Source organism: Esox lucius, chromosome 12, assembly GCF_011004845.1.
Source record: "Esox lucius isolate fEsoLuc1 chromosome 12, fEsoLuc1.pri, whole genome shotgun sequence".
In the NCBI taxonomy this organism is placed as follows: domain Eukaryota; kingdom Metazoa; phylum Chordata; class Actinopteri; order Esociformes; family Esocidae; genus Esox; species Esox lucius.
In genome coordinates, this window is record NC_047580.1 from 35,218,942 (window position 1) to 35,246,523 (window position 27,582).

The following is a 27,582-nucleotide window of genomic DNA, read 5'->3' on the forward strand; positions in this document are numbered from 1 at the left end:
TAATATCCCTGTATGTTATATCAACATTAATATCCCTGTATGTTATATAAACATTAATATCCTTATATGTTATATAGACATTAATATCCATATATGTTATATAGACATTAATATCCCTGTATGTTATATAAACATTAATTTCCATATATGTTATATAGACATTAATATCCATATATTTTATATCAACATTAATATCCCTATATGTTATATCAACATTAATATCTCTGTATGTTATATAGACATTAATATCCCTATATGTTATATCAACATTAATATCCCTGTATGTTATATAGACATTAATATCCCTGTATGTTATATCAACATTAATATCCCTGTATGTTATATAGACATTAATATCCCTGTATGTTATATCAACATTAATATCCCTGTATGTTATATAAACATTAATATCCTTAAATGTTATATAGATATTAATATCCATATATGTGATATAGACATTAATATCCCTGTATGTTATATAAACATTAATTTCCATATATGTTATATAGACATTAATATCCCTGTATGTTATATCAACATTAATATCCCTGTATGATATATAAACATTAATATCCTTATATGTTATATAGACATTAATATCCATATATGTTATATAGACATTAATATCCCTGTATGTTATATAAACATTAATTTCCATATATGTTATATAGACATTAATATCCATATATTTTATATCAACATTAATATCCCTATATGTTATATCAACATTAATATCTCTGTATGTTATATAGACATTAATATCCCTATATGTTATATCAACATTAATATCCCTGTATGTTATATAGACATTAATATCCCTGTATGTTATATCAACATTAATATCCCTGTATGTTATATAGACATTAATATCCCTGTATGTTATATCAACATTAATATCCCTGTATGTTATATAAACATTAATATCCTTAAATGTTATATAGATATTAATATCCATATATGTGATATAGACATTAATATCCCTGTATGTTATATAAACATTAATTTCCATATATGTTATATAGACATTAATATCCCTGTATGTTATATCAACATTAATTTCCCTGTATGTTATATAGACATTAATATCCCTGTATGTTATATCAACATTAATATCCCTGTATGTTATATAAACATTAATATCCTTATATGTTATATAGATATTAATATCCATATATGTTATATCAACATTAATATCCATATATTTTATATCAACATTAATATCCCTGTATGTTATATAGACATTAATATCTCTGTATGTTATATAAACATTAATATCCCAGTATGTTATATCAACATTAATATCCCAGTATGTTATATCAACATTCATATCCCTGTAGGTTATATAAACATTAATATACCAGTATGTTATATCAACATTAATATCCCTGTATGTTATATAAACATTAATATCCCAGTATGTTATATCAACATTAATATCCCTGTATGTTATATCAACATTAATATCCCTGTATGTTATATAGACATTAATATACCAGTATGTTATACCAACATTAATATCCCAGTATGTTATATCAACATTAATATCCATATATGTTATATAGACATTAATATCCCTGTTTGTTATATAGACATTAATATCCCTGTATGTTAAATAAACATTAATATCCCAGTATGTTATATCAACATTATTATCCCAGTATGTTATATAGACATTAAGACAGGAAAAGCATCTTAAATACACAGTTCTGCTGTACATTAAGGTTGGAGTTTATACGTGTGTCTGCGTTTGGTTGTTTGTTCTGTTGTTTGTTTGGAACTGTTCTGTTGTTTGTTTGGAAGATAAGCTACTCTGGATGGGGATTCAAATAAACAAATAATGAACAAAGAAATCCACAATATACATAAAAAATATACATTACACAATATATACTACACAATAAACATTACACAATATGCATTACACAATATATACTATACAATAAACATTACCCAATATACATTACACAATATATACTACACAATAAACATTACACAATATACATTACACAATATATACTACACAATAAACATTACCCAATATACATTACACAATATATACTACACAATAAGCATTACCCAATATTCATTAAACATACAATACACAATATACGTTACACATGCATTACACAATATACGTTACACATACATTACACAATAAACGTTACACATGCATAACCCAATATACGATACACATACATTACACAATAAACGTTACACATGCATTACACAATATACGTTACACATACATTACACAATATACGTTACACATGCATTACACAATATACGTTACACATGCATTACACAATAAACGTTACACATGCATTACACAATATACGTTACACATGCATTACACAATATACGTTACACATGCATTACACAATATACGTTACACATACACTATCGTCCAAAAGTTTGGGGTCACTTAGACATTTCTTTGTTTTCCATGAAGACGTACATTAAATGAGAATCATAGCAAAATTAATAGGAAATATAGTAATTGACACGGTCAGAAATAATGATTTTTAAATAATTGTGTCCTTCAAACTTGGCTTTCGTCAAATAATCCTCCATTTGCAGCAATTACAGCCTTGCAGACCTTTGGCGTTCTAGTTTTCCATTTGTTGAGGGTATCTGAAGAGGTTTCACCATGTGCTTCCTGAAGCTCCTCCCACAAGTTGGATTGGTTTGATGGGCACTTATGTACCATACGGTCAAGCTGCTCCCAGAACAGCTCAGTAGAGTTCAGATCTGGTGACTGTTCTGGCCACTCCATTATAGACAGATTGCCAGCTGAATGCTTCTTCCCTAAATAGTTATTGCATATTTTAGACCTGTGCTTTGGGTGATTGTCCTGTTGTAGGAGGAAATTGGCTCCAATCAAGCGCCATCCACAGGGTATGGCATGGCATTGCAAAATGGAGTGATAGCCTTCCTTCTTCAAGATCCCTTTTATCCTGTACAAATCTCCCACTTTACCACCACCAAAGCACCCCCAGACCATCACATTGCCTCCACTATGCTTGACAGATGGCATCAAGCATAGCTCCAGCATCTTTTCACAAGGTCTGCGTCTGACTGTTCTTCTTTGCGATCCAAACACCTTAAACATAGATATATGTCTATAACACTTTTTCCTATCTTCTTCTGTCAAGTGTCTGTGTTCTTTTGCCAGTCTTAATCTTTTCTTTTTATTGGCCAGTCTGAGATATGGGTTTTTTCTTTGCAACATCCCAACAGTGAAGAGGAGTTGCCTCTTCACTGTTGACGTTGAGACTGGTGTTTTGCGGACCTGTGAGGCATCTGTTTCTCAAACTAGACACGGATGTATTTGTCCTCTTGTTCAGTTGTAAACTGGGGCTTCCCACTCCTCTTTCTATTCTGGTTAGAGCCAGTTTGCACTGTTCTGTGAAGGGAATAGTACAGAGTTTTATATGAGATCTTCAGTTTTTTGGCAATTTCTCACATGGAATAGCCTTCATTTCTCAGAACAAGAATAGATGTAAAAATTTCAGAAAAAATGTCTGGCCATTTTGAGTATGTAATCAAACCTAGAATTGCAGATGCTCCAGATACTGAACTAGTCAAAATGAATGCCAGTTTTATTGTGTTTTTACTTTGCATGACAGTTTTCAGTTGTGCTAACATAATTGAAAAATTATTATGTAATGTTCAATTAGCCTTTTAAAATTACAAACTTGGATTAGCAAACACAACGCTGTTTTGGACACATCAGCCCCCTACATTAACAAAATGCTTTTCTGCCTGGCAAACAATGTTAACAATCCATATTCAGGAAGCAGAAAGCACTTCCTAAAACTAAACGTCAATACAGCCAATCAGAGCTACAGCTTCATGAATATATGTTACTGTATATTTGATGATTTTCAGGATTTAGCACTCTGTGGGCAGAATTATGTTGATTGTGGAATGGATTATTGATCTAGTTAGCAGTGATTTGGAATTTCGGTCTAATTAGTTCCTGACAGTCTTTGGATGCCTTCCTGCATTTTAACACCTATAGAAAACCCTGCACATCCAGGACAGGCCCCCATTACGCTTGTGACATTTGTCCAGGACAAATGATAATGATATGAAATGTGAAATGGCTGATAATGAAATATATTATAAATGTATTTATTAGCAATGCAGATTTATAACTAATTTGATAATTAGGAAAACTTGATTCAAATTGCGGAGATTGTAATGAAAATACACAATACTTCTGTTGTGACAAGTATTATTTGATTTTGAAATCTACTGTTGAAATGGTATACATTTTGTTAATGTATGATATCTGGGCTTATTAATGGGGCTAGGTCAGCACATGTGCGCTCACACACACACAGAAACACAGACACACATGCCATCCCTCCCACTCAGCAGATTGGTAGTTCATTCATTTCCGTCACGCTTCGTTCTGTGGTCCCTTAAGCAATATCGTCATGACTTGGCTTTCATTTCCTCTGGAGAATCACAAGTAGGAACTGATGGCACTTCAGCAGTGCAAATATTGATCTTACTATACTGATGTAGAGTTGACTTTTCAAAGCATTTGAGAGTTTACAGTTGCTATAGGCATGCAGTGGCCTGTGCCGTTCTGATTGGAAGGCTTTCTCTCTGAGAGGGATGTCATGCAGCCATGACGTTTCTGTCAGACAGCTGAAGAAGAGCTAACCTCCAGTGGTTTGCAGTCATTCCCCAGCCACGGTCAAAATGGGCCATTTCCTAACGATTCACCCTTCATTTAAGGTCAGCATGAAGTATATGCGGTATGGTTAATGTTAGGGTAATGGTCAGTATTAGGTCTAAAGTCAGAGGTTTGTGGCATAATTAATGTTAGGGTAATGGTCAGTATTAGGTCTAAAGTCAGAGGTTTGTGGCATAATTAATGTTAGGGTAATGGTCAGTATTAGGTATAAAGTCAGGGGTTTGCAGTATGGTTAATGTTAGATAATGGTCAGTATTAGGTATAAAGTCAGAGGTTTGCAGTATCTTTAATGTTAGGGTAATGGTCAGTATTAGGTATAAAGTCAGAGGTTTGCGGTATGGTTAATCTTAGGTAATGGTCAGTATTAGGTCTGAAGTCAGAGGTTTGTGGCATAATTAATGTTAGGGTAATGGTCAGTATTAGGTCTAAAGTCAGAGGTTTGTGGCATAATTAATGTTAGGGTAATGGTCAGTATTAGGTATAAAGTCAGAGGTTTGTGGCATAATTAATGTTAGGGTAATGGTCAGTATTAGGTCTAAAGTCAGAGGTTTGCAGTATGGTTAATGTTAGATAATGGTCAGTATTAGGTATAAAGTCAGAGGTTTGCGGTATCTTTAATGTTAGGGTAATGGTCAGTATTAGGTATAAAGTCAGAGGTTTGCGGTATGGTTAATCTTAGGTAATGGTCAGTATTAGGTCTGAAGTCAGAGGTTTGTGGCATAATTAATGTTAGGGTAATGGTCAGTATTAGGTCTAAAGTCAGAGGTTTGTGGCATAATTAATGTTAGGGTAATGGTCAGTATTAGGTATAAAGTCAGAGGTTTGCAGTATGGTTAATGTTAGATAATGGTCAGTATTAGGTCTAAAGTCAGAGGTTTGCGGTATCTTTAATGTTAGGGTAATGGTCAGTATTAGGTATAAAGTCAGAGGTTTGCGGTATGGTTAATCTTAGGTAATGGTCAGTATTAGGTCTAAAGTCAGAGGTTTGCGGTATCTTTAATGTTAGGGTAATGGTCAGTATTAGGTATAAAGTCAGAGGTTTGCAGTATGGTTAATGTTAGATAATGGTCAGTATTAGGTATAAAGTCAGAGGTTTGCGGTATCTTTAATCTTAGGTAATGGTCAGTATTAGGTATAAAGTCAGAGGTTTGCAGTATGGTTAATGTTAGATAATGGTCAGTATTAGGTATAAAGTCAGAGGTTTGCAGTATGGTTGATGTTAGATAATGGTCAGTATTAGGTATAATGTCAGAGGTTTGCGGTATCTTTAATCTTAGGTAATGGTCAGTATTAGGTATAAAGTCAGAGGTTTGCGGTATGGTTAATCTTAGGTAATGGTCAGTGATAGGTCTAAAGTCAGAGGTTTCCGGTATCTTTAGTGTTAGGATAATGGTCAGTATTAGGTCTAAAGTCAGAGGTTTGCGGTATCTTTAATGTTAGGGTAATGGTCAGTATTAGGTATAAAGTCAGAGGTTTGCGGTATGTGTAATCTTAGGTAATGGTCAGTATTAGGTCTAAAGTCAGAGGTTTGCAGTATCTTTAATGTTAGGGTAATGGTCAGTATTAGGTCTAAAGTCAGAGGTTTGCAGTATCTTTAATGTTAGGGTAATGGTCAGTATTAGGTCTAAAGTCAGTGGTTTGTGGTATGGTTAATATTAGGTAATGGTCAATATTATGAAAGCTATCATAATCATAATAACGATCACTCCAAATGAGAAGACTCCTGTAACCAGAAGCCTCACAAACAACGCCAATATCACATGAAGGGAGTCCAGCCCAACGCCTACAGGAGGATTCTTGTAATCATGCAGGGCTGAAGCCCCTGGATCCAGCGCTGAGGATCTGATCCAAAATAAATATAATTCAGCAGTCTAGGTTTCTCAGGGACAATGACCATTGCTATATTTTCATATATTAAATTTTTTATGTTTTTATTGAGAAAGTGTTAATTAGCTCCAAATGTGAGGCAGTGATAAGACCCTGGGGCCGCTGATGAAGTACTAAAAGATGACTAGACTGATGAAGTACTAAAAGAGGACTAGACTGATGAAGTACTAAAAGAGGACTAAACTGATGAAGTACTAAAAGAGGACTAGACTGATGAAGTACTAAAGGAGGACTAAACTGATGAAGTACTAAAAGAGGACTAGACTGATGGAGTACTATAAGAGGACTAGACTGATGAAGTACTAAAAGAGGACTAGACTGATGAAGTACTAAAAGAGGACTAGACTGATGAAGTACTAAAAGAGGACTACACTGATGAAGTACTAAAAGAGGACTACTGATGGAGTACTAAAAGAGGACTAGACTGATGAAGTACTAAAAGAGGACTAGACTGATGAAGTACTAAAAGAGGACTAGACTGAACGGACTGACAAAGGACGCTGGTGCTCTTTATTTCACCTCCCTACATATCTTTAACACCCACTCTTTTTCTTTCTCATCCCCACCTCGTCCGGTTTCTCTCAGTCCCCCCCCTCACCCCCCACCTCTCTCTGTCTGTCTGTGAAGTTTATGTCCTGTAGCATGTGGAAGTAATTCCAGCCCCCTATCGGCCTGCGGTATGTAGGCTAGCCTACATAGGAGTCTTCCCAGTGTGGTGATATGGAATCAGTTAGCCCCAGTCAGAGAGAGGTCAGCCAGGCTGTTCTAACAGGGCTTCACCCAGCAGGAGACAGTGTTATCTCTCTTTCTCTCTCCTTTCCCTATATTTCCCTTGTTCTCTCTCTCTCTCTCTATCTCTCTCTCTCTCTCTCAGCAGCTTTCCCTCTATATTTTTCTGTCTCCATATTTCTCTGTCTATGGAGGGTCACGTTTCCCCAGGACTGTCCTTCACCTTGTCAAACGGAATGACGAGGTTGGGCTGTTTAATTGTCATATTTTGTCTTTAAAGGCGTCTGTTATAAGTTCCGGCAGTATTCTCCTCCACAGCGTCTTCCTGTCCTCTGCAGTGACTGTTTGTGCCGGATAGTTATATTAAGATACAGCATCTGGGTTTGTCGTGTGAATAGAACAACTCAATCATCCGCAGAGTAGTAGCACTCCCCCACCCCCATTACTACTGACCCCTCCGGGGGTTGGAGAAATCCACCAACGAGCCTCGTCAGCAGCAGTCATGTGTTTTGGGGAGTTAGGTCAGTCAGGCACTCAAACAAACACACACAGATTCCCTTGAGGAGCTCTGCTGTTGGCGGAGACGGTGTGACCCAGTGAACACTGGTTTGGAGGGACTTGGTTCCCTATGTAGAGGTTCTGATCCAAACCAGCACAGGTCTCGGGGTAATGTAGACTATAGAGTGACATAGACCCATAGCTTAACATAGTAGCTAATGTAGCACACACACAAACACACATAGGCACAGAGAGTTTTAAAGGCACACTCAGCAGTATGACATCACACAAACAGCTTAGTGACTTCCTGTTTTCCTGACAAAAACAACAACAATATAATTTCCCATCCGACCTGTTTTCATGCATTCACGTCCTTTATCGTTTTCTCACAACACCCATTTTCTTTGCTGTAAGCAATTATGATAATGATAAACATATTCTATTAGATAGAAACGCTTTCAGAAAATAACTTCTCAAAAACATGTTAACTGGAAAAAACACAGAATTAAGCAACATAAATAGTCATTTTTATTCGGCCAAAGAGCACAATTAGTTCTATATTTAATGTATATATATATATATATATTCTAGATCACTTGGCCCCCATACACAGCAAGGAAGAAGGCTCAGAAGGAACAAAAGAAACTCCTGGTCACAGTTGGAGAGTTCAGAACTCAGTTGGGGACACAAAGTTGCCAAATCCACAGTTACCTGCCTCGTGGAATGGTGGCCAGAAAAAGACATCTTCATTGAGAGCGAGAACAAATGTTAGCATCTGGAATTTAAGAAATGCGTGACGTTGGATGATTCTTCTGAATCATTAATGAACTAAAATATATTCAACCTGTCAGAAAATTACAAAACAACACATTTCCTCTGTTGTTTATTTCAACCATGCTTTTTTGCTCGTCTTTATCAAGGATGCCAATCATTTCTTAATTTCGAGATAACTGAACCCCTCAATTTGGCAATGCTGGCCCCTACTGCATTCTGGGTGGGGGGCACTGTATCACGTCGACCAACTAACGATTAGCGGGTCAAACCCAGTGACCTGGAACCATTTGTGGCATCCATCTAACGTATCTGCCTGTGAAATCATTTTCCCATCATCCCCCTCTTCTCGCTGGTCTAAATGGTTCCCTACTCCCTCCCTTATGCCTTGTTCCTCCACGGCCCAATGGAAGCCGTTCAGGATGAGGGCGTGGTGACACTGTTCAAGGGAGTTATGTATCCCAGCAACAGTATTCAGCATTGACGCCGCAGTAGAAGGAAGACAGCGTATTAATGGTGTGTCCGTCTGTGATAGAGTCTTCGCTCACATTGTACTTGATAATCCCCCCGACGCAGTCCTTGTCCCCCGACACAGTCCTTGTCCCCCGACGCAGTCCTTGTCCCCCGACGCAGTCCTTGTCCCCCGACGCAGTCCTTGCCCCCGACACAGTCCTTGTCCCCCGACACAGTCCTTGTCCCCCGACGCAGTCCTTGCCCCCGACGCAGTCCTTGTCCCCCGACGCAGTCCTTGCCCCCGACGCAGTCCTTGCCCCCGACGCAGTCCTTGCCCCCGACGCAGTCCTTGCCAAACGCTGCGACAGAAGAAGTGCTGATTCAAAGGATAACTGAGATTTTGAAGCAGTGTTTTCGAAAGCTTTACTTGTGTGCGGTGTTCAGACAGACATGCAAACTGTCTGGAATTAATCTGAATTGAGTCGTATAACCTTGGCCTGCGGGTCCATATATGCCTGACCTCCCCGCGCCCCCATACTTTAGATATGTGATGAAGAGGCATTGTTTTCTTCCTCAAGCCTGCCCTTTGGTTATATGAGTTGTGCGATATAAACGACTGTCCAGACGCATGAATAGCGGATGTTCTGTGTATGTTTCTCCCCCAGTCCTGGGTGTAATCCTGCCTATTATGATGCCATAACGGATGCTGTTCTCTCTCCTCTGTCCTCAGGCCCATCATCCTCCAGCCCTGGGCTCATGACTAAAAGCCTGTCTCTGGAGCCGGGTTCCCCCGGAGTCTGCCTCGGGGGCAATGACGACAACCCCGACACGCAGACACAGACCCCTCGCCTCAGCTCGGACCCCGGGCCGACAACCTCCCATCCCCTGACCTCCGGGCCTCTGGGACTGTATGAACCCCTGCTGCACTCCACTGGACATGGCTGCCACGGAGGAGACGATAACGGAGGAACTCAAGAGGTGCCCTCCACCACCCCAAAGACCCGCCCTCCCTTGCCTGGCCCTAAACCACAAGGTAACATTTACTACTAACTCTTTCTCCTAATAAACACTCTAAACCTCAAGGTAACCTCTACTACTGACTCTCATTTAATAAACACACTAAACCACAAGGTAACCTTTACTACTGACTCTTTCCCCTAATAAACACACTAAATATATATATATATATATATATATATATATATATTTATGTGTTTTGTTTCCAGTGCCCCCAAAGCCTCCTCATCTGCAGCAGAGTGCTGGTGCTGCTAGGCCCCGCCCTCGTGCACCGGACAAGCCCCTCCCTCCACCTCCGCCTTGCAGACCTCTGCCTACAGACCCCAGAGGGGGAGGAGCCTGCCGAACCCCGACACTCCCCCGCGCAGAAGGAAGCTCCTCCCCCACCGCCTGCGTGCTCTCCCTGATTGAGAAGTTTGAGAGGTGAGAGGTCATTCTGAGGGTAACCCCTGGGTCTAATGTTTCATTAAGTGTGCATGCTAGACCTACAAGGTAACCAGTTGCATAGCTTTGTGGGCAATTGAAATAATTTTCTCAAATACAACGATTAACCACATTATTTGAGTATTTCTGAACACAATATGATAGTTTCTGGACAGTTAAATGACCGTGACTTCATAATAACTTTGCGTTCATTCTACAGGGAGCAGATCATTGTGGTACCTGATATCACAGGAGCGGCTCTCTGCAGCCCCAGGGTCCCTGGGACCGGACTGTTAGGGGCCCCGGTCTCTCCCCCAGCCTCAGAGCTACTTCTAGGCTGTCTCCCCCTGTCTTGCCCCCCTGATTCCTCTCCAGAGCCCCAGGATCTGCCCCAGGTTCTGCCCCAGGATCTGCCCCAGGGTCTGGCTGTGTTGGCTGATGTGGTGTTGGGGGGGGGGGCAGGGGACGCAGAGGAGCCAGCAGCCAGTATTGACCATGACAACGATGACAACGATGATGAATTAGGACCGTCCTGCTCTGCTTCCGACAAGCGCCTGTCCATGGAGTCCGGCTACAGCGCCTCGGAAAAACTCTCAGACGCTGTGGAGATGAGAGAGCAGGTGGGCTCAGAGTCAGAGAGCCAATCAGAGATCCCTTCAGACCACTTGTCCCTCCCCCAGCCGCAGACTGACGGCAAGCTGGCCAATCGGGACTCTGGCATCGATAGCATCAGCTCTCCGTCCCACAGTGAGGAGCTGTGTTTCGCGGGAGAAGAAGACCGGATCATCTATCCCTGTAGCCCCGCCCTCACGCTGCCACGCCTCTCCAGCTCCTCCTCCTGCAGCTACACGGAGGGACCTGGGGGAGAGGGGGCGTCGGCTGAGGGTGGGAGGGATTCGGAGGGAGACAGTGACATGGAGGAGGGCAGCGGGGACGAGACCGTGGACCTCCAGCCTCTGGCGCTGGTCCTGCCACAGACGGAGAGACAGGAATCTGTGGAGGTGGGTCTGTCTGTCCTGGTTTATCATATAACACCTGACAGACATCTGAAAAACTGTGACATTTACATTTACATAATGTTCCTTTTTTTTTACAATCAACATTTCGCAGTGTGGTACCATGAAAACCTGTACTTGCAAGTGCTCCGGTTTGGGATTAGCAAATTTCTGCGCGTGTGTGTTTGTGTGACCTATCCCAGATGTCGGTGCAGCAGCGTGTGTTCAACATAGCCAACGAGCTCCTCCACACGGAGAAGGCCTACGTATCACGACTTCACCTCCTCGACCAGGTCTTCTGCTCTTCCCTGCTGGAGGAGGCCCGCTCCCGCTCTTCCTTCCCCCTGGATGTGGTCATGGGCATCTTCTCCAACATCTGCTCCATATACTGTTTCCACCAGCAGTTCCTGCTCCCAGCCCTGGAGAAACGCATGGAGGAGTGGTACGTTGAACCTTGACCCCGAACCTTACCCCACCCCTGTTTTTTAACATTAACCCTATCCTTAACTCCTAGCCTTAACCCCAGCCCTTATGACCTAACCCCATAAGCTTGACAGTCTTTATGAGAGACAAATCAAAACTTTCCAAAAACCTGCCATCTTAACCGGAGTCTTCACTTGTCTTCTTAATTGGAGTCTTCACTTGTCTTCTTCATTGGAGTTTTCACTTGTCTTCTTAATTGGAGTCTTCACGTGTATTCTTCATTGGAGTTTTCACTTGTCTTCTTAATTGGAGTCTCCAGCTTTCTTGTTAATCTATCCTTCTTAATAAGGTGGTTGTAAAGGCCTCCTGAATTCCCGGCCTGTTTTTCATGGGCAGTGCGGTAATTACCAGTCAGTTGGTCTCTGTCTGTTTTCTCCAGTCGGGTCTATGTTGTCCACCAGCTTCACAAACATCCCAGGTCATTGAAGACCTTCAGATAGTTGGATGGTGATGCCTCAGAGTTGTACACCTGTAAGGGGAAACTATCATAGTTGTATACCTGCAAGGGGTCAATATCATATTTGCACACCTGTAAAGGGGCACAATCATAGTTGTACACCTGTAAAGGGACACCATCATAGTTGTACACCTGTAAAGGGACACCATCATAGTTGTACACCTGTAAGGGGACACAATCATAGTTGTACACCTGTAAGGGGACACAATCATAGTTGTACACCTGTAAGGGGACACAATCATAGTTGTACACCTGTAAGGGGACACAATCATAGTTGTACACCTGTAAGGGGACACAATCATAGTTGTACACCTGTAAGGGGACACAATCATAGTTGTACACCTGTAAGGGGACACAATCATAGTTGTACACCTGTAAGGGGACACAATCATAGTTGTACACCTGTAAGGGGACACAATCATAGTTGTACACCTGTAAGGGGACACTATCATAGTTGTACACCTGTAAGGGGACACAATCATAGTTGTACACCTGTAAGGGGACACTATCATAGTTGTACACCTGTAAGGGGACACAATCATAGTTGTACACCTGTAAGGGGACACAATCATAGTTGTACACCTGTAAGGGGACACAATCATAGTTGTACACCTGTAAGGGGACACAATCATAGTTGTACACCTGTAAGGGGACACAATCATAGTTGTACACCTGTAAGGGGACACAATCATAGTTGTACACCTGTAAGGGGACACTATCACTTTTCAAAAGCTGGCATAACACTGTCACAGAATAAGTCACCACAGAAATAAAAGGCATCTTACTACCCTATTGTGAACAAACTGAATACAACTAGACATAGTACAATCCTCAACATTTATCGTTGTCAGAGAGACAATAAATTCTGTGCCGGAGCAGAATTCTCTCATCTGAAAGACGCTTCTTAGGCGGCACTCCTAATTGTCTGGAAGGCTATCGTCTAGCTACTGAAACGGCACTTCACCTCTGAAAAGTGTATAACAGCGCTCCGTTGTTCCCAGCAGTGGGCTTAGGTTCCCCATGTTTATTGTGGAACGTACAGATGTAATAAGGAACTATGAAAGCAAAAATTGGGATTATTTTATTTTCAAACATTTGGGTTTTCAAGGACCGTGGACTGACAGCTCACTGTCCTGTTTTAAGCTCTTGAGAAATTTTCCACATTCCAAGGTTTGTAGGGGGTTGAGAGTGAGTTCCCACATTCCAGGGGTTCTGGGGGCGGAGGGAGAATTCCCAGGCCAGAGTTAGAATTATCCCAGCAGCTTCCCCTCTCTTTGGCCGTAGCTTGGGTCCTGTCCTCCCTTTTCTACCCCCAGGTCTCCCAACACACACAAACACACACACACACACACACACACACACACACATACACACACACCAACTCCCTCTAACCCTGAACTTTTCTGTCTCCCCACAAGGGATTTGAACCCGCGTATCGGGGACATCCTGCAAAAGCTAGCCCCCTTCCTGAAGATGTACGGGGAGTATGTGAAGAACTTTGATCGGGCCATGGAGCTGGTCAACACCTGGATGGAAAGGTCGTCCCAGTTCAAAGCCATCGTCCATGGCATCCAGGTGAGTGTTGTGATGTCCAGGTGGAGGGTCTATAAATCATGTTAGAAGCTGATTATGGTTTTATTCCTGTAATCTATGTTTAGTCCTCAGGAACTGTTTCAAATAGAATGCCAGCTGACCCAATTTAAAAAATCAACAGCTGGAATACTAGTGGAAAGGTTTACAGTACTGGAATACAAAAAATAAACTCCCTTATGTCTGTTCTAACACTAACACTCCACACTCTCCCCTTGCTTTGTCCTGTTCTAACCTTAACCATTCACACTTAGAGCTTCCTTAGTCCTGTTTTAACCCTAACCCTGGCTGTGACTTCTGCAGCTCTTCCACACCAGGCAGCATCCTCAGTGAAGAGTCCCAGCTGGCCATGACTCTGGTCTGGCTGTTAGAAACAGGAAATAGCTGCAGTCTGGGCCACAGAGTTGCATTAAGGTCTCTCCTTCCCTAAAGTCTAAGCATTGCTCAGTATGCTCTTTCTTCCCCATTACACCTCCTACCGAAGGCGGATGTCCTCCAGGTTAATGTAGGCTAAAGGCTGATGTCCTTCAGGGTAATGTAGGCTAAAAGCTGATGTCCTCCAGGGTAATGTAGGCTAAAAGCTGATGTCCTTCAGGGTAATGTAGGCTAAAGGCTGATGTCCTCCAGGGTAATGTAGACCAAAGGCTGATGTCCTTCAGGGTAATGTAGGCTAAAAGCTGATGTCCTTCAGGGTTATGTAGGCTGAAGGACAAATGTACTTTTAAAAAGTATCAGGATCCTTCTTACATTATTAAGTGAGCTGAGGATGTTTTGCACCATGGCCACAACAAGCCAGTGACATGTCAGTTACTGAGGAGTAACTGACATGTACCTTAGCTCCTGAGGAGTAACTGACATTTACATCAGCCTTGTTATCGCGGTGGGATTCTGTCAGCCTTGTTGTGGCTTTGTGGTTCTTTCAGCCTTGTTGTGGCAGTATGGTTCTTTCAACCTTGTTGTGGCAGTGTTGTTCTGTTGGCCTTTTTGTGGTGGTGTGGTTCTGTCGGCCTTGTTGTGGTGGTGTGGTTCTATTGGCCTTGTTGTGGCAGTGTGGTTTGGTCATCCTTGTTGTGGTGGTGTGGTTCTGTCGGCCTTGTTGAGGCGATGTGGTTCTGTTGCCCTTGATGTGGCAGTGTGGTTTAGTCAGCCTTGTTGTGGTGGTGTGGTTCTGTCAGACTTGTTGTGGTGGTGTGATTTTGTTGGCCTTGTTGACACGGTATAGTTCTGTCGGCCTTGTTGTGGCATTGTGGTTCTGTCTGCCATGATGTGGCAGTGTGGTTTGGTCAGCCTTGTTCTGTCTGTGTGGTTCTGTTGGCCTTGTTGTGGCAGTGGGGTTCTTTCAACCTTGTTGTGGCAGTGTGGTTTAGTCAGCCTTGTTGTGGTGGTGTGGTTCTGTCAGACTTGTTGTGACAGTGTGGTTCTGTCGGCCTTGTTGTGGTGGTGTGATTGTGTTGGCCTTGTTGACATGGTGTAGTTCTGTCGGCCTGGCTGTGGCAGTGTGGTTTTGTCGGCCTTGTTGTGGCAGTGTGGTTTTGTCGGCCTTGTTGTGGCAGTGTGGTTAGATCACCTTGTTCTGTCTGTGTGGTTCTGTTGGCCTTGTTGTGGCAGTGTGGTTTGGTCAGCCTTGTTGTGGTGGTGTGGTTCTGTCGGCCTTGTCGTGGCGATGTGGTTCTGTCAGATTTGTTATGTTTGTGATGTTCTGTCAGTCTTGTTGTGACAGTGTGGTTCTGTTGGCCTTGTTGTGGTGGTGTAGTTTTGTCGGCCTTGTTGTGGCGATGTGGTTCTGTTGCCCTTGTTGTGGCAGTGTGGTTTAGTCAGCCTTGTTGTGGTGGTGTGGTTCTGTCAGACTTGTTGTGACAGTGTGGTTCTGTCGGCCTTGTTGTGGTGGTGTGATTTTGTTGGCCTTGTTGACATGGTGTAGTTCTGTCGGCCTTGTTGTGGCAGTGTGGTTAGATCACCTTGTTGTGGCTGTGTGGTTCTGTCTGCCATGATGTGGCAGTGTGGTTTGGTCAGCCTTGTTCTGTCTGTGTGGTTCTGTTGGCCTTGTTGTGGCAGTGTGGTTTGGTCAGCCTTGTTGTGGTGGTGTGGTTCTGTCGGCCGTGTGGTGGCAGTGTGGTTCTGTTGTTGTGGCAGTGTGGTTTGGTCAGCCTTGTTGTGGCTGTGTGGTTCTGTCAGCCACGTTGTGGCTGTGTGGTTTGGTCATCCTTGTTGTGGTGGTGTGGTTCTGTCGGCCATGTCGTGGCGATGTGGTTCTGTCAGATTTGTTGTGTTTGTGATGTACTGTCAGTCTTGTTGTGACAGTGTGGTTCTTTCAGCCTTGTTGTGGCGTTGTGGTTCTGTTGGCCTTGTTGTGGCGTTGTGGTTCTGTTGGCCTAGTTTTAACGGTGTGGTTCTGCCAGATTTGTTGTGGCAGTGTGGTTTGGTCAGCCTTGTTATAACAGTGTGGTTCTTTCAGCCTTGTTGTGGTGGTGTGGTTCTTTCAGCCTTGTTGTGGTGGTGTGGTTCTTTCAGCCTTGTTGTGGTGGTGTGGTCCTGTCAGCCTTGTTGTGGTGGTCAGGTTTTGTTAGACATGTTGTAGTGGTGTGGTTTGGTCAGCCTTGTTGTGGTGGTGTGGTACTGTGAAACTTGTTGTGGTGGTATGGTTCTGTTGGCCTCGTTGTGGCAGTGTTGTTCTGTCGGCCTTGTTGTGGCAGTGTTGTTCTGTCGGCCTTGTTGTGGTGGTGTGGATCTGTCAGATTTGTGGCTGTGGTTCTGTCGGGCTTGTTGTGGCGGTGTAGTTCTGTCGGCCGTGTGGTGGCAGTGTGGTTCTGTTGTTGTGGCAGTGTGGTTTAGTCAGCCTTGTTGGGATATCGTGGTTTGGTCTGCCTTGTTGTGGCGGTGGCTTTCTGTCTGCCTTGTTGTGGTTGTGTGGTTCTGTCGGCCTTGTTGTGGTGGTGTGTTTCTTTTGGCCTTATTGAGGCGGTGTGGTTCTGTCGGGCCTTGTTGTGGCAGTGTGGTTAGATCACCTTGTTGTGGATGTGTGGTTTGGTCAGCCTTGTTCTGTCTGTGTGGTTCAGTCGGCCATGTTGTGGCAGTGTGGTTTGGTCAGCCTTTTTGTGGTTGTGTGGTTCTGTTGGCCTTGTTGTGGTGGTGCGGTTCTCTGGGCCTTGTTATGGTTGTGTGGTCCTGTTGGCCTTGTTGTGGTGGTGTGGTTCTTTCAGCCTTGTTGGGGTTGTGTGGATCTGTTGGCCTTGTTGTGGCGGTGTGGTTCTGTCAGTCTTGTTGTGGCGGTGTGGTCCTGTCGGTCTTGTTGTGGCGGTGTGGTTCTGTCGGTCTTGTTGTGGCGGTGTGGTTCTGTGGGCCTTTTTGTGATGATGTGTTTCTGTCAACGTTGTTGTGGTGGGGTGGTTCGGTCAGCTGTTACTTTCAGTCTGTGTAACATGTCTGATCAATGGATTTATTCCCGGCCTTATTGTGCCCTGACACCTGTCTGATGGAGGTGAGACACGGAACTCCCTTCTATACAGTGGTTCCCAACCTTTTTTCAGTTACTATACCACTAACAGAATTTTGCTTGGCTCGGAGTACCCCTGTGTCATGAGGGTTCACAAGTACCCCCTGTTTATAGGCCAAGTACAGTCTCTTCTAGACTGCGCTTCTGAATATTATCTGGCATTTTTTAGTTTGGGGCCCATCTGTACATGGTAAACTTTTAAATGTATAGTTGACTTTTCTATAATGCGTTTAATTAACATTTGCATGGGTCAGTGAGCCACTGCCTCGTAGTTCAGCTTTGTCCCTGTGGTCAGGATTCTCTCAGACGGTGGTGCAAATTCCCTCAGCATGCTCCCTGGTGGAAGGCTGCTTCAAGCGCAAAGCTTCTGGCAAATACTTCCTAATTGAACGAGCTGGGTGATAAGTAGCAGATGGGCGAGATGTGCATCGCTCTTGATGTTCAACTCTCTTGAAACCCACTGGTAGTTGATGCAATTGTTTTGGGGCCTAATCAATATTTGCTAGGAGAGAGAAACAAGTGGATGTTGTAGAATGTTTAATATTGATCATATAGAATAATATTGTAATAATAATATAATAATATTGATATGTGCAATGTAGCTACAACGTATTGTATTTGTTGGGGTGAAGGTGTGTGTTCATACGTGTGTTCATACGTGTGTGTGTGTGTTTGTTCATATGTGTATGTGTGTGTGTGCGTATGTGTGTGTTCATACGTGTGTGTGCGTGTGTGTGTGTGTTCATATCTGTGTGTGCGTGCGCGTATGTGTTCATGCGTGTGTGTGTTTGCTTGTGTGTATGTTCATACGTGTGTGTGTTTATACGTGTGTGCGTGTTGATACATGTGTATGTTCATACGTGTTTGTGTTTATACGTGTGTGTGTTTATACCTGTGTGTGTTTATATGTGTGTGTGTTCATACGTGTGTGTGTTTATATGTGTGTGTGTTCATACGTGTGTGTGTTGTGCAGAGGGAGGAGCGTTGCGGCAACCTGACCCTGCAGCACCACATGTTGGAACCCGTCCAGAGGATCCCTCGCTATGAGCTGCTCCTCAAGGACTACCTGCACCGTCTCCCTGACGACCACAACGACTTCAAAGACGCACAGAGTGAGTTTGTGAGCCCACCTCTTCCCTTTGTCAGATGGCGCACACACACAAACACACAAACACACACTCACATGCACAAACACACACTCACATGCACAAACACACACTCACATGCACAAACACACACTCACATGCACAAACACACACTCACATTCACACACACACACGCCAGGATGTCCACATATTCGAGAACTTTAATTCCCAATCGTGACATCAAGGGATTGAAACACTGGACACTAAATGACTCCTGGTTGTCCGGACAGCAGTAACCATGAAGATGGACAAGCGTCTTCTCGTCCTGGCTCCCTGTGGAAATCAAACCCGCAACTCTGCTGTTGCAAGTCCATGCTCTAACAACTGATCTACAGTCCATGAAAACAGGAGACAGCAGTCATATTTTATAATGTGTATTTTACATGTCTATTAAACTAGATTAGATTAAATTCAACTTTATTGTCATTGAACAATACATGTACTGTACAACAAAATACAGTTAGCATCTAACCAGAAGTGCAAATAGAGGAGGGCAGAAAATGTACAAGTATTTACATGTATTATGTATATGTATATTATTATATTATTATAGATGTGCAATGAAGGCAAATACAGTACACATGGCAATACTAAATTAAGCTTCTATTAAACTACTTCTAGGAATGGATAACAAGTTTCCAAGTATCTCATAATGCCGTTCCTCTCGCATATGATAATGATATACATATGATATATATTATATATTTGATTTTTATTCTGTGATTTGGTTCTTCCAGAATCTCTGGAGTTGATCGCCACTGCTGCTGAGCATTCCAACGCTGCAATCAGAAAGATGGTAGGTACAGTCACAGATGTGGTTCACATAGTCACACAGAGCCTGATGCAAGCATGGACCCACCCTTACACACGCACACAAGCACACTCACACACTCACACCAGGCTTAAACCACATCAACAGTCTTCGTCTCTCCTTCCTCCACACCACTCCTCAGTTCAGAAACCCCCAGCAGCAGAGGAGCTGTCATTTACCATGAGGGTGCAATTAAACATGGTTCCATAATCCAGGGACGTTGTTTGCACTCCCTTAAATAACTGTTAATTGGTGTCAGCTTCCCTTTTCATCTTGTGACACGTTCTCATTCTGCAGAGAGCGGTCACATCCTTGAGACTCACTTGACTTTCCCCTAAAGCTCCTATTGGATTAAGGAGTTTAAACCATTTCAGCAAACTCTGTCTCTTATAATGAACCTTCAAACCCTGTCTCTTCTTATAATGAACCTTCAAACCCTGTCTCTTCATATAATGAACCTTCAAACCCTGTCTCTTCATATAATGAACCTTCAAACCCTGTCTCTTCTTATAATGAACCTTCAAACTCTGTCTCTTCATATAATGAACCTTCAAACCCTGTCTCTTCATATAATGAACCTTCAAACCCTGTCTCTACTTATAATGAACCTTCAAACCCTGTCTCTACTTATAATGAACCTTCAAACCCTGTCTCTTCATATAATGAACCTTCAAACCCTGTCTCTTCATGTAATGAACCTTCAAACCCTGTCTCTTCATATAATGAACCTTCAAACCCAGTCCCTTCGTGTAATGAACCTTCAAACCTAGTCTCTTCGTGTTATGAACTTTTAAATCACTGGTCCTGAACCACTACAATGTCCTGACAGCTCTTACTGTGTTTCCTTATGATGTCAATTTGAACAGCAGGAACTTGACACCATTTGTCCCTGTGATCCAGAAGCAGATCCGTAGGCTGCTGGATGTGTATGGAAGAGAGGAGCCTACTATTAACCCTGAGTGTGTGTGTGTGTGTTTGTGTCCTACAGGAGCGTATGCGTAAGCTGCTGAAGGTGTATGAGTTGTTGGGGGGTGAAGAGGACATTGTCAACCCCACTAATGAACTCATCAAAGAAGGGCACATCCTCAAACTGTCAGCCAAAAACGGCACCTCCCAGGACAGGTACCTCATACTGGTGAGTGTTAACACACATACACTCACAGAAAGATACCTCTTAACACTCACACAGACAGAAAGATACCTATTGACACACACACACACACACACACACAGATACCTAATGACACACACACACACACACAGATACCTCTTGACACACAACTTCAAGCAAGAGAGTGAGTCACGACACCAATAGGAGTGTGAAAACAGCATTTAAATTGGTGCTGATTATGTTGTTCTCTTAGCAGCAGACTGTTACTGTGAATCTGCTTGAAATTCTCTGCTTGAACTGTTGCTGGAATATTACATACATTTTTCTCTCTCTCTTTCCATCTCCCCTTTCTCAATCATCCTCCAGTTCAATGATAGGTTACTGTACTGTGTTCCTAAGTTGCGGTTGATTGGTCAGAAGTTTGGGGTGAGAGCCCGTATCGACGTGGATGGGATGGAGGTTAGTTCTGTTAGTATCCAAGCTACAAGCTATGATTTTTATGCCAGTCTGACATTCCCTTGATAATACACCCTATTCCCTTCATAGTACACCCTATTCCCTTCAAAGTACACCCTATTCCCTTCATAGTACACCCTATTCCCTTCAAAGTAAACCCTATTCCTTTCAAAGTACATCCTATTCCCTTGATAGTACACCCTATTCCCTTCATAGTACACCCTATTCCCTTCATAGTACACCCTATTCCCTTCAAAGTACACCCTATTCCCTTCAAAGTACATCCTATTCCCTTGATAGTACACCCTATTCCCTTCATAGTACATCCTATTCCCTTGATAGTACACCCTATTCCCTTGATAGTACGCCCTATTCCCTTCATAGTACACCCTATTCCCTTCATAGTACATCCTATTCCCTTCATGGTACACCCTATTCCCTTCATAGTACATCCTATTCCCTTCATGGTATGCCCTATTCCCTTCATAGTACACCCTATTTGCTTCATAGTACACCCTATTCCCTTCATAGTACATCCTATTCCCTTCATGGTACACCCTATTCCCTTCATAGTACATCCTATTCCCTTCATGGTATGCCCTATTCCCTTCATAGTACATCCTATTCCCTTTGTGGTATGCCCTATTCCGTTCATAGTACATCCTATTCAGTGTATAGTATATCTTATTTCCTTCATAGTACATCCTATTCCCTTCATAGTCCACCCTATTTCCTTCATAGTCCACCCTATTTCCTTCATAGTACATCCTATTCCCTTCATAGTCCACCCTATTCCCTTCATAGTCCACCCTATTCCCTTCATAGTCCACCCTATTCCCTTCATAGTTCACCCTATTTCCTTCATAGTACATCCTATTCCCTTCATAGTCCACCCTATTACCTTCATAGTACACCCTATTCCCTTCATAGTCCACCCTATTACCTTCATAGTCCACCCTATTCCCTTCATAGTTCACCCTATTCCCTTCAAAGTACACCCTATTCCCTTCAAAGTACATCCTATTCCCTTGATAGTACACCCTATTCCCTTCATAGTACATCCTATTCCCTTCATAGTACACCCTATTCCCTTCAAAGTACACCCTATTCCCTTCATAGTACACCCTATTCCCTTCAAAGTAAACCCTATTCCTTTCAAAGTACATCCTATTCCCTTGATAGTACACCCTATTCCCTTCATAGTACACCCTATTCCCTTCATAGTACACCCTATTCCCTTCAAAGTACACCCTATTCCCTTCAAAGTACATCCTATTCCCTTGATAGTACACCCTATTCCCTTCATAGTACATCCTATTCCCTTGATAGTACACCCTATTCCCTTGATAGTACGCCCTATTCGCTTCATAGTACATCCTATTCCCTTCATGGTATGCCCTATTCCTTTCATAGTACACCCTATTCGCTTCATAGTACACCCTATTCCCTTCATAGTACATCCTATTCCCTTCATGGTACACCCTATTCCCTTCATAGTACATCCTATTCCCTTCATGGTATGCCCTATTCCCTTCATAGTACATCCTATTCCCTTTGTGGTATGCCCTATTCCGTTCATAGTACATCCTATTCAGTGTATAGTATATCTTATTTCCTTCATAGTACATCCTATTCCCTTCATAGTCCACCCTATTTCCTTCATAGTCCACCCTATTTCCTTCATAGTACATCCTATTCCCTTCATAGTCCACCCTATTCCCTTCATAGTCCACCCTATTCCCTTCATAGTTCACCCTATTTCCTTCATAGTACATCCTATTCCCTTCATAGTCCACCCTATTACCTTCATAGTACACCCTATTCCCTTCATAGTCCACCCTATTACCTTCATAGTCCACCCTATTCCCTTCATAGTTCACCCTATTCCCTTCAAAGTACACCCTATTCCCTTCAAAGTACATCCTATTCCCTTGATAGTACACCCTATTCCCTTCATAGTACATCCTATTCCCTTGATAGTACACCCTATTCCCTTGATAGTACGCCCTATTCCCTTCATAGTACACCCTATTCCCTTCATAGTACATCCTATTCCCGTCATGGTACACCCTATTCCCTTCATAGTACATCCTATTCCCTTCATGGTATGCCCTATTCCTTTCATAGTACACCCTATTCCCTTCATAGTACACCCTATTCCCTTCATAGTACATCCTATTCCCTTCATGGTTCACCCTATTCCCTTCATAGTACATCCTATTCCCTTCATGGTATGCCCTATTCCCTTCATAGTACATCCTATTCCCTTTGTGGTATGCCCTATTCTGTTCATAGTACATCCTATTCAGTGTATAGTATATCTTATTTCCTTCATAGTACATCCTATTCCCTTCATAGTCCACCCTATTTCCTTCATAGTCCACCCTATTTCCTTCATAGTACATCCTATTCCCTTCATAGTCCACCCTATTCCCTTCATAGTCCACCCTATTCCCTTCATAGTTCACCCTATTTCCTTCATAGTACATCCTATTCCCTTCATAGTCCACCCTATTACCTTCATAGTACACCCTATTCCCTTCATAGTCCACCCTATTACCTTCATAGTCCACCCTATTCCCTTCATAGTTCACCCTATTTCCTTCATAGTACATCCTATTCCCTTCATAGTCCACCCTATTCCCTTCATAGTTCACCCTATTCCCTTCATATTCCACTGTTTTTAACAGAACAGAAGTGGTTTAATACTTTTCTTTAATAACGGCCATTATACAGCTGTGGTAATCTGAGTGGTGTCCTGTCGGTTTTATGCACAGTGTTATTACATGTGTTTTATACATAGTATTAACATGTTGTCTTACGTGTGTGTTATTATATGTGTTTTATACATAGCATTTACATGTTGTTTTACATGTGGGTTATTACATCTGTTTTATATATAGTATTTACATGTTTTACATGTGTTATTACATGTTTTTATACACAGTATTTACATGTTGCTTTACATGTTGTTTTACATGTGTATTCTATGTTTCATACACAGTATTAACATTATGTTTTACATGTGTTATTACATGGGTTTATACACAATATTTACATGCTGTTTTACATGTGTTTTTACAGCTGAAGGAGACCAGCAGTATCAACGTTCCCAGGACGTTCCTGGTATCGGGAAAACAGCGTTCCCTTGAACTGCAGGCCAGGTGATGGCAGCATTTTAAACCTCCTCTTCAAACTCAAATTACTGGCTTTAAAATAGAAACGTTAAAGAATCGTGTTTTACAAGTCAATAAAAATTTTAATAGAAAAGTTAAAGACAGCAGTTTGAACATGTGTGTGTCTGTTTCTAGCAACTCATGCACTTCTCATTTTAGTGCGATAAATACTTAATTTAAATGCATAATCTATCATTGTTGATCTATGCAGGACTGAGGAGGAGAAAAAGGACTGGATCCAGGTATATATTGTATAATTTTAGTTCTCTACTAATACCAACTTTCCTTGAAAAGAAACTGCTTTGGCTGTCAATAAGTATTTTAGTGTGGTTGAACTTGTTGTTACAGGTTACTGTTTACATATTATACTGAATGTTGTTCTTCCTGTTCCAGGCAATCCAGGCCACCATCCTGAGACATGAGCAAACACTGGCCACCTTCCACCATCTGAACTGTTCTCTACGAGATGAAGACTACACCCCGCCCAACTCTCCGGTAACATACTGTTGAATCTACACCCTGCCCAACTCTCCGGTAACATACTGTTGAATCTACACCCCGCCCAACTCTCTGGTAACATACTGTTGAATCTACACCCCGCCCAACTCTCCGGTAACATACTGTTGAATCTACACCCCTCCCAACTCTCTGGTAACATACTGTTGAATCTACACCCCTCCCAACTCTCTGGTAACATACTGTTGAATCTACACCCCTCCCAACTCTCTGGTAACATACTGTTGAATCTACACCCTCCCAACTCTCTGGTAACATACTGTTGAATCTACACCCTCCCAACACTCTGGTAACATACTGTTGAATCTACACCCTCCCAACTCTTTTGTAACATACTGTTGAATCTACACCCCTCCCAACTCTCTGGTAACATACTGTTGAATCTACACCCCCCTCAACTCTCTGGTAACATACTGTTGAATCTACACCTTATCCACTACTCCATATCCACTACTCCCTATGCCCTTTCTCCTTAACTCATGTTCCCTCTCTCCTTAACCCCTACTCTTATTCCCTATCCCCATACACTTTAATCTCTACTCCCTAACCTGTAGTGTTTCCGACGGCAAAATCGTCATTTTTGGAAGAAGTGTGTGTGTGCTGTATGCGTTGGACACTGTTTGTCATCGCCATTCACAGACATGTGGTGTTGCCAAGCAACCTAGACAATTTAGCAATGCCAGGTCATCCTGCCCTCCTACTAGGCTAGGGAGCGTTAGCTACGGCTGTGGAGAAACAATGAGTATCAGTGGGTTCTGCTACAACGTCACTAGCAGTTACTTAACACCACGAGTACTGTAGGTTAGCCTGAAAAAACGAACGAGTAGCAAAAGGAGAAGCCAATCTCGTAGCTAGCTGCCACCGACTAACCATAGCTGACGTTAAAGGTTATTACGGATGCGTTTGTTGCTGTGTTTTTCCAAGAAAAGAAAGGAGGAGAAAGTTTGTTGGCAGCAATAAAACGTGTCCTACAGCCGGAGTTGAATTATTAATTTTCTGTTCAAGATGTAAGTATTTTATTGGTTGGACTAGATGTCACTCTGTTAAATGCTACAAAAACGCTAAAACCCTTTGCTCTAGCCCCTCCTACTACATCCCTCCCACCTCACAGGTCAGATGTTAGGTCCAGGCCAAAACCCTAACCCTAGCATAACTTCACATCCCTCTTCCTCAAGGTGAAACATCTGCCCACCTGCCTTTGAGCAAAGAACCCTTAACCCTAAGAGTTCCAGTGTTGCTGTCAGTTCATGAGATCACAGGACGGTTCTGAACATCCCTTTGGGACTAATCTCCAACTAATGTTCTACTCAATACATCCTCAATGGGAGCTGATGGACCATTTGGTCAAAAGTGTGGAATTATGGTATGAATATATGCTTTGTTATAAGTTAAATGTGATTAGATAACAAACAGAACATCCGTTGGAAATCAAGTTCGCAGGAAGTCATGTTACTGCGTTGTGGAATTCTAGGCAGGAATTCTGATTAGGAATTCTGGGTAGGTATTCTGGTTAGGAATTCTGAGTAGGTATTCTGGTTAGGAATTCTGGGTAGGAATTCTGATTAGGAATTCTGGGTAGGTATTCTGGTTAGGAATTCTGAGTAGGGATTCTGGTTAGGAATTCTGAGTAGGAATTCTGGGTAGGTATTCTGGGTAGGAATTCTGGGTAGGTATTCTGGGTAGGTATTCTCTGGTGGGTCTATAAGTTTAGGTGTAAAGGGAAGTGTGGTTGGAATTTGAACAGCCAAATGGAAACACTTACTGTGATCATTTCAATAAAGGTTGAATTTTCTCCCTTGATTGTCGATGGGTAGGAGATTAACAAAAGTGACCCCTATACATGAAGGCTAATATCCTACAAAATGAAGAGGGTACTTTAGGTGTACTGTGGGCTTTACGAAGTTCTGTTGGTGGTACAGTAACTGAAAAATGTTGGGAACCACTCACTTATCCTCTGACCCGAGCAGGACCCCAAACCATTATGCAGTTTTGTAGATCTCAAAGACTTGTCCCTCCAGCCTGCCTGTAATTCTATGGACTGTCTGCTTTTAAATCAAGCCCTAAGACTCCTCTGAGATCACGTTGCATTTTCACCCTGTCTCACACCTCGCTCCCTCTCTTTCTCTCCTTCTCTCTCTCTGTGCCTCTTTCCGTATCTCTCTCTCTTCCTCGGTCTCCGTAGAACTGTTCAGAACTGGGAACGCGTGCCCCCACTCCAATCCGGGAGAAGGAGGTGACTCTGTGTATGAAGTGCCAGGAGCCGTTTAACTCCATCACCAAGAGACGTCACCACTGCAAGGCCTGTGGACATGTAAGTCACTTATCATTACCTTAATGTACCACTCTGTCATTACCATAATGTACCACTCTGTCATTACCTTAATGTACAACCCTGTCATTACCTTAATGTACAACTCTGTCATTACCTTAATGTAAAACTCTGTCATTACCTTAATGTACAACCCTGTCATTACCTTAATGTACAACCCTGTCATTACCTTAATGTACAACTCTGTCATTACCTTAATGTACAACCCTGTCATTACCTTAATGTACAACTCTGTCATTACCTTAATGTACAACTCTGTCATTACCTTAATGTACAACCCTGTCATTACCTTAATGTACAACCCTGTCATTACCTTAATGTACAACTCTGTCATTACCTTAATGTACAACCCTGTCATTACCTTAATGTATAACCCTGTCATTACCTTAATGTACAACTCTGTCATTACCTTAATGTACAACCCTGTCATTACCTTAATGTACAACTCTGTCATTACCTTAATGTACAACCCTGTCATTACCTTAATGTACAACCCTGTCATTACCTTAATGTACAACCCTGTCATTACCTTAA

At 42.3% G+C, this 27,582-nt stretch overlaps 1 protein-coding gene across 2 annotated transcripts in view; it reads left to right on the forward strand.

Annotated features, from left to right (window-relative positions):
• Positions 1-27,582, forward strand: part of fgd1 (FYVE, RhoGEF and PH domain containing 1) — a 65,628-nt gene that overhangs the window by 29,434 nt on the left and 8,612 nt on the right. For both annotated transcript variants that reach the window (XM_013136228.3, XM_034296009.1), the window contains exons 2-14: positions 9,777-10,079; positions 10,273-10,486; positions 10,707-11,487; positions 11,685-11,923; positions 13,840-13,996; positions 18,478-18,616; positions 19,387-19,445; positions 20,449-20,595; positions 20,938-21,030; positions 24,112-24,191; positions 24,415-24,445; positions 24,597-24,698; positions 26,902-27,030. In XM_013136228.3, the coding sequence (XP_012991682.3) occupies positions 9,777-10,079; positions 10,273-10,486; positions 10,707-11,487; positions 11,685-11,923; positions 13,840-13,996; positions 18,478-18,616; positions 19,387-19,445; positions 20,449-20,595; positions 20,938-21,030; positions 24,112-24,191; positions 24,415-24,445; positions 24,597-24,698; positions 26,902-27,030 (2,474 nt within the window). The remainder of the gene's footprint in view (positions 1-9,776; positions 10,080-10,272; positions 10,487-10,706; positions 11,488-11,684; positions 11,924-13,839; positions 13,997-18,477; positions 18,617-19,386; positions 19,446-20,448; positions 20,596-20,937; positions 21,031-24,111; positions 24,192-24,414; positions 24,446-24,596; positions 24,699-26,901; positions 27,031-27,582) is intronic.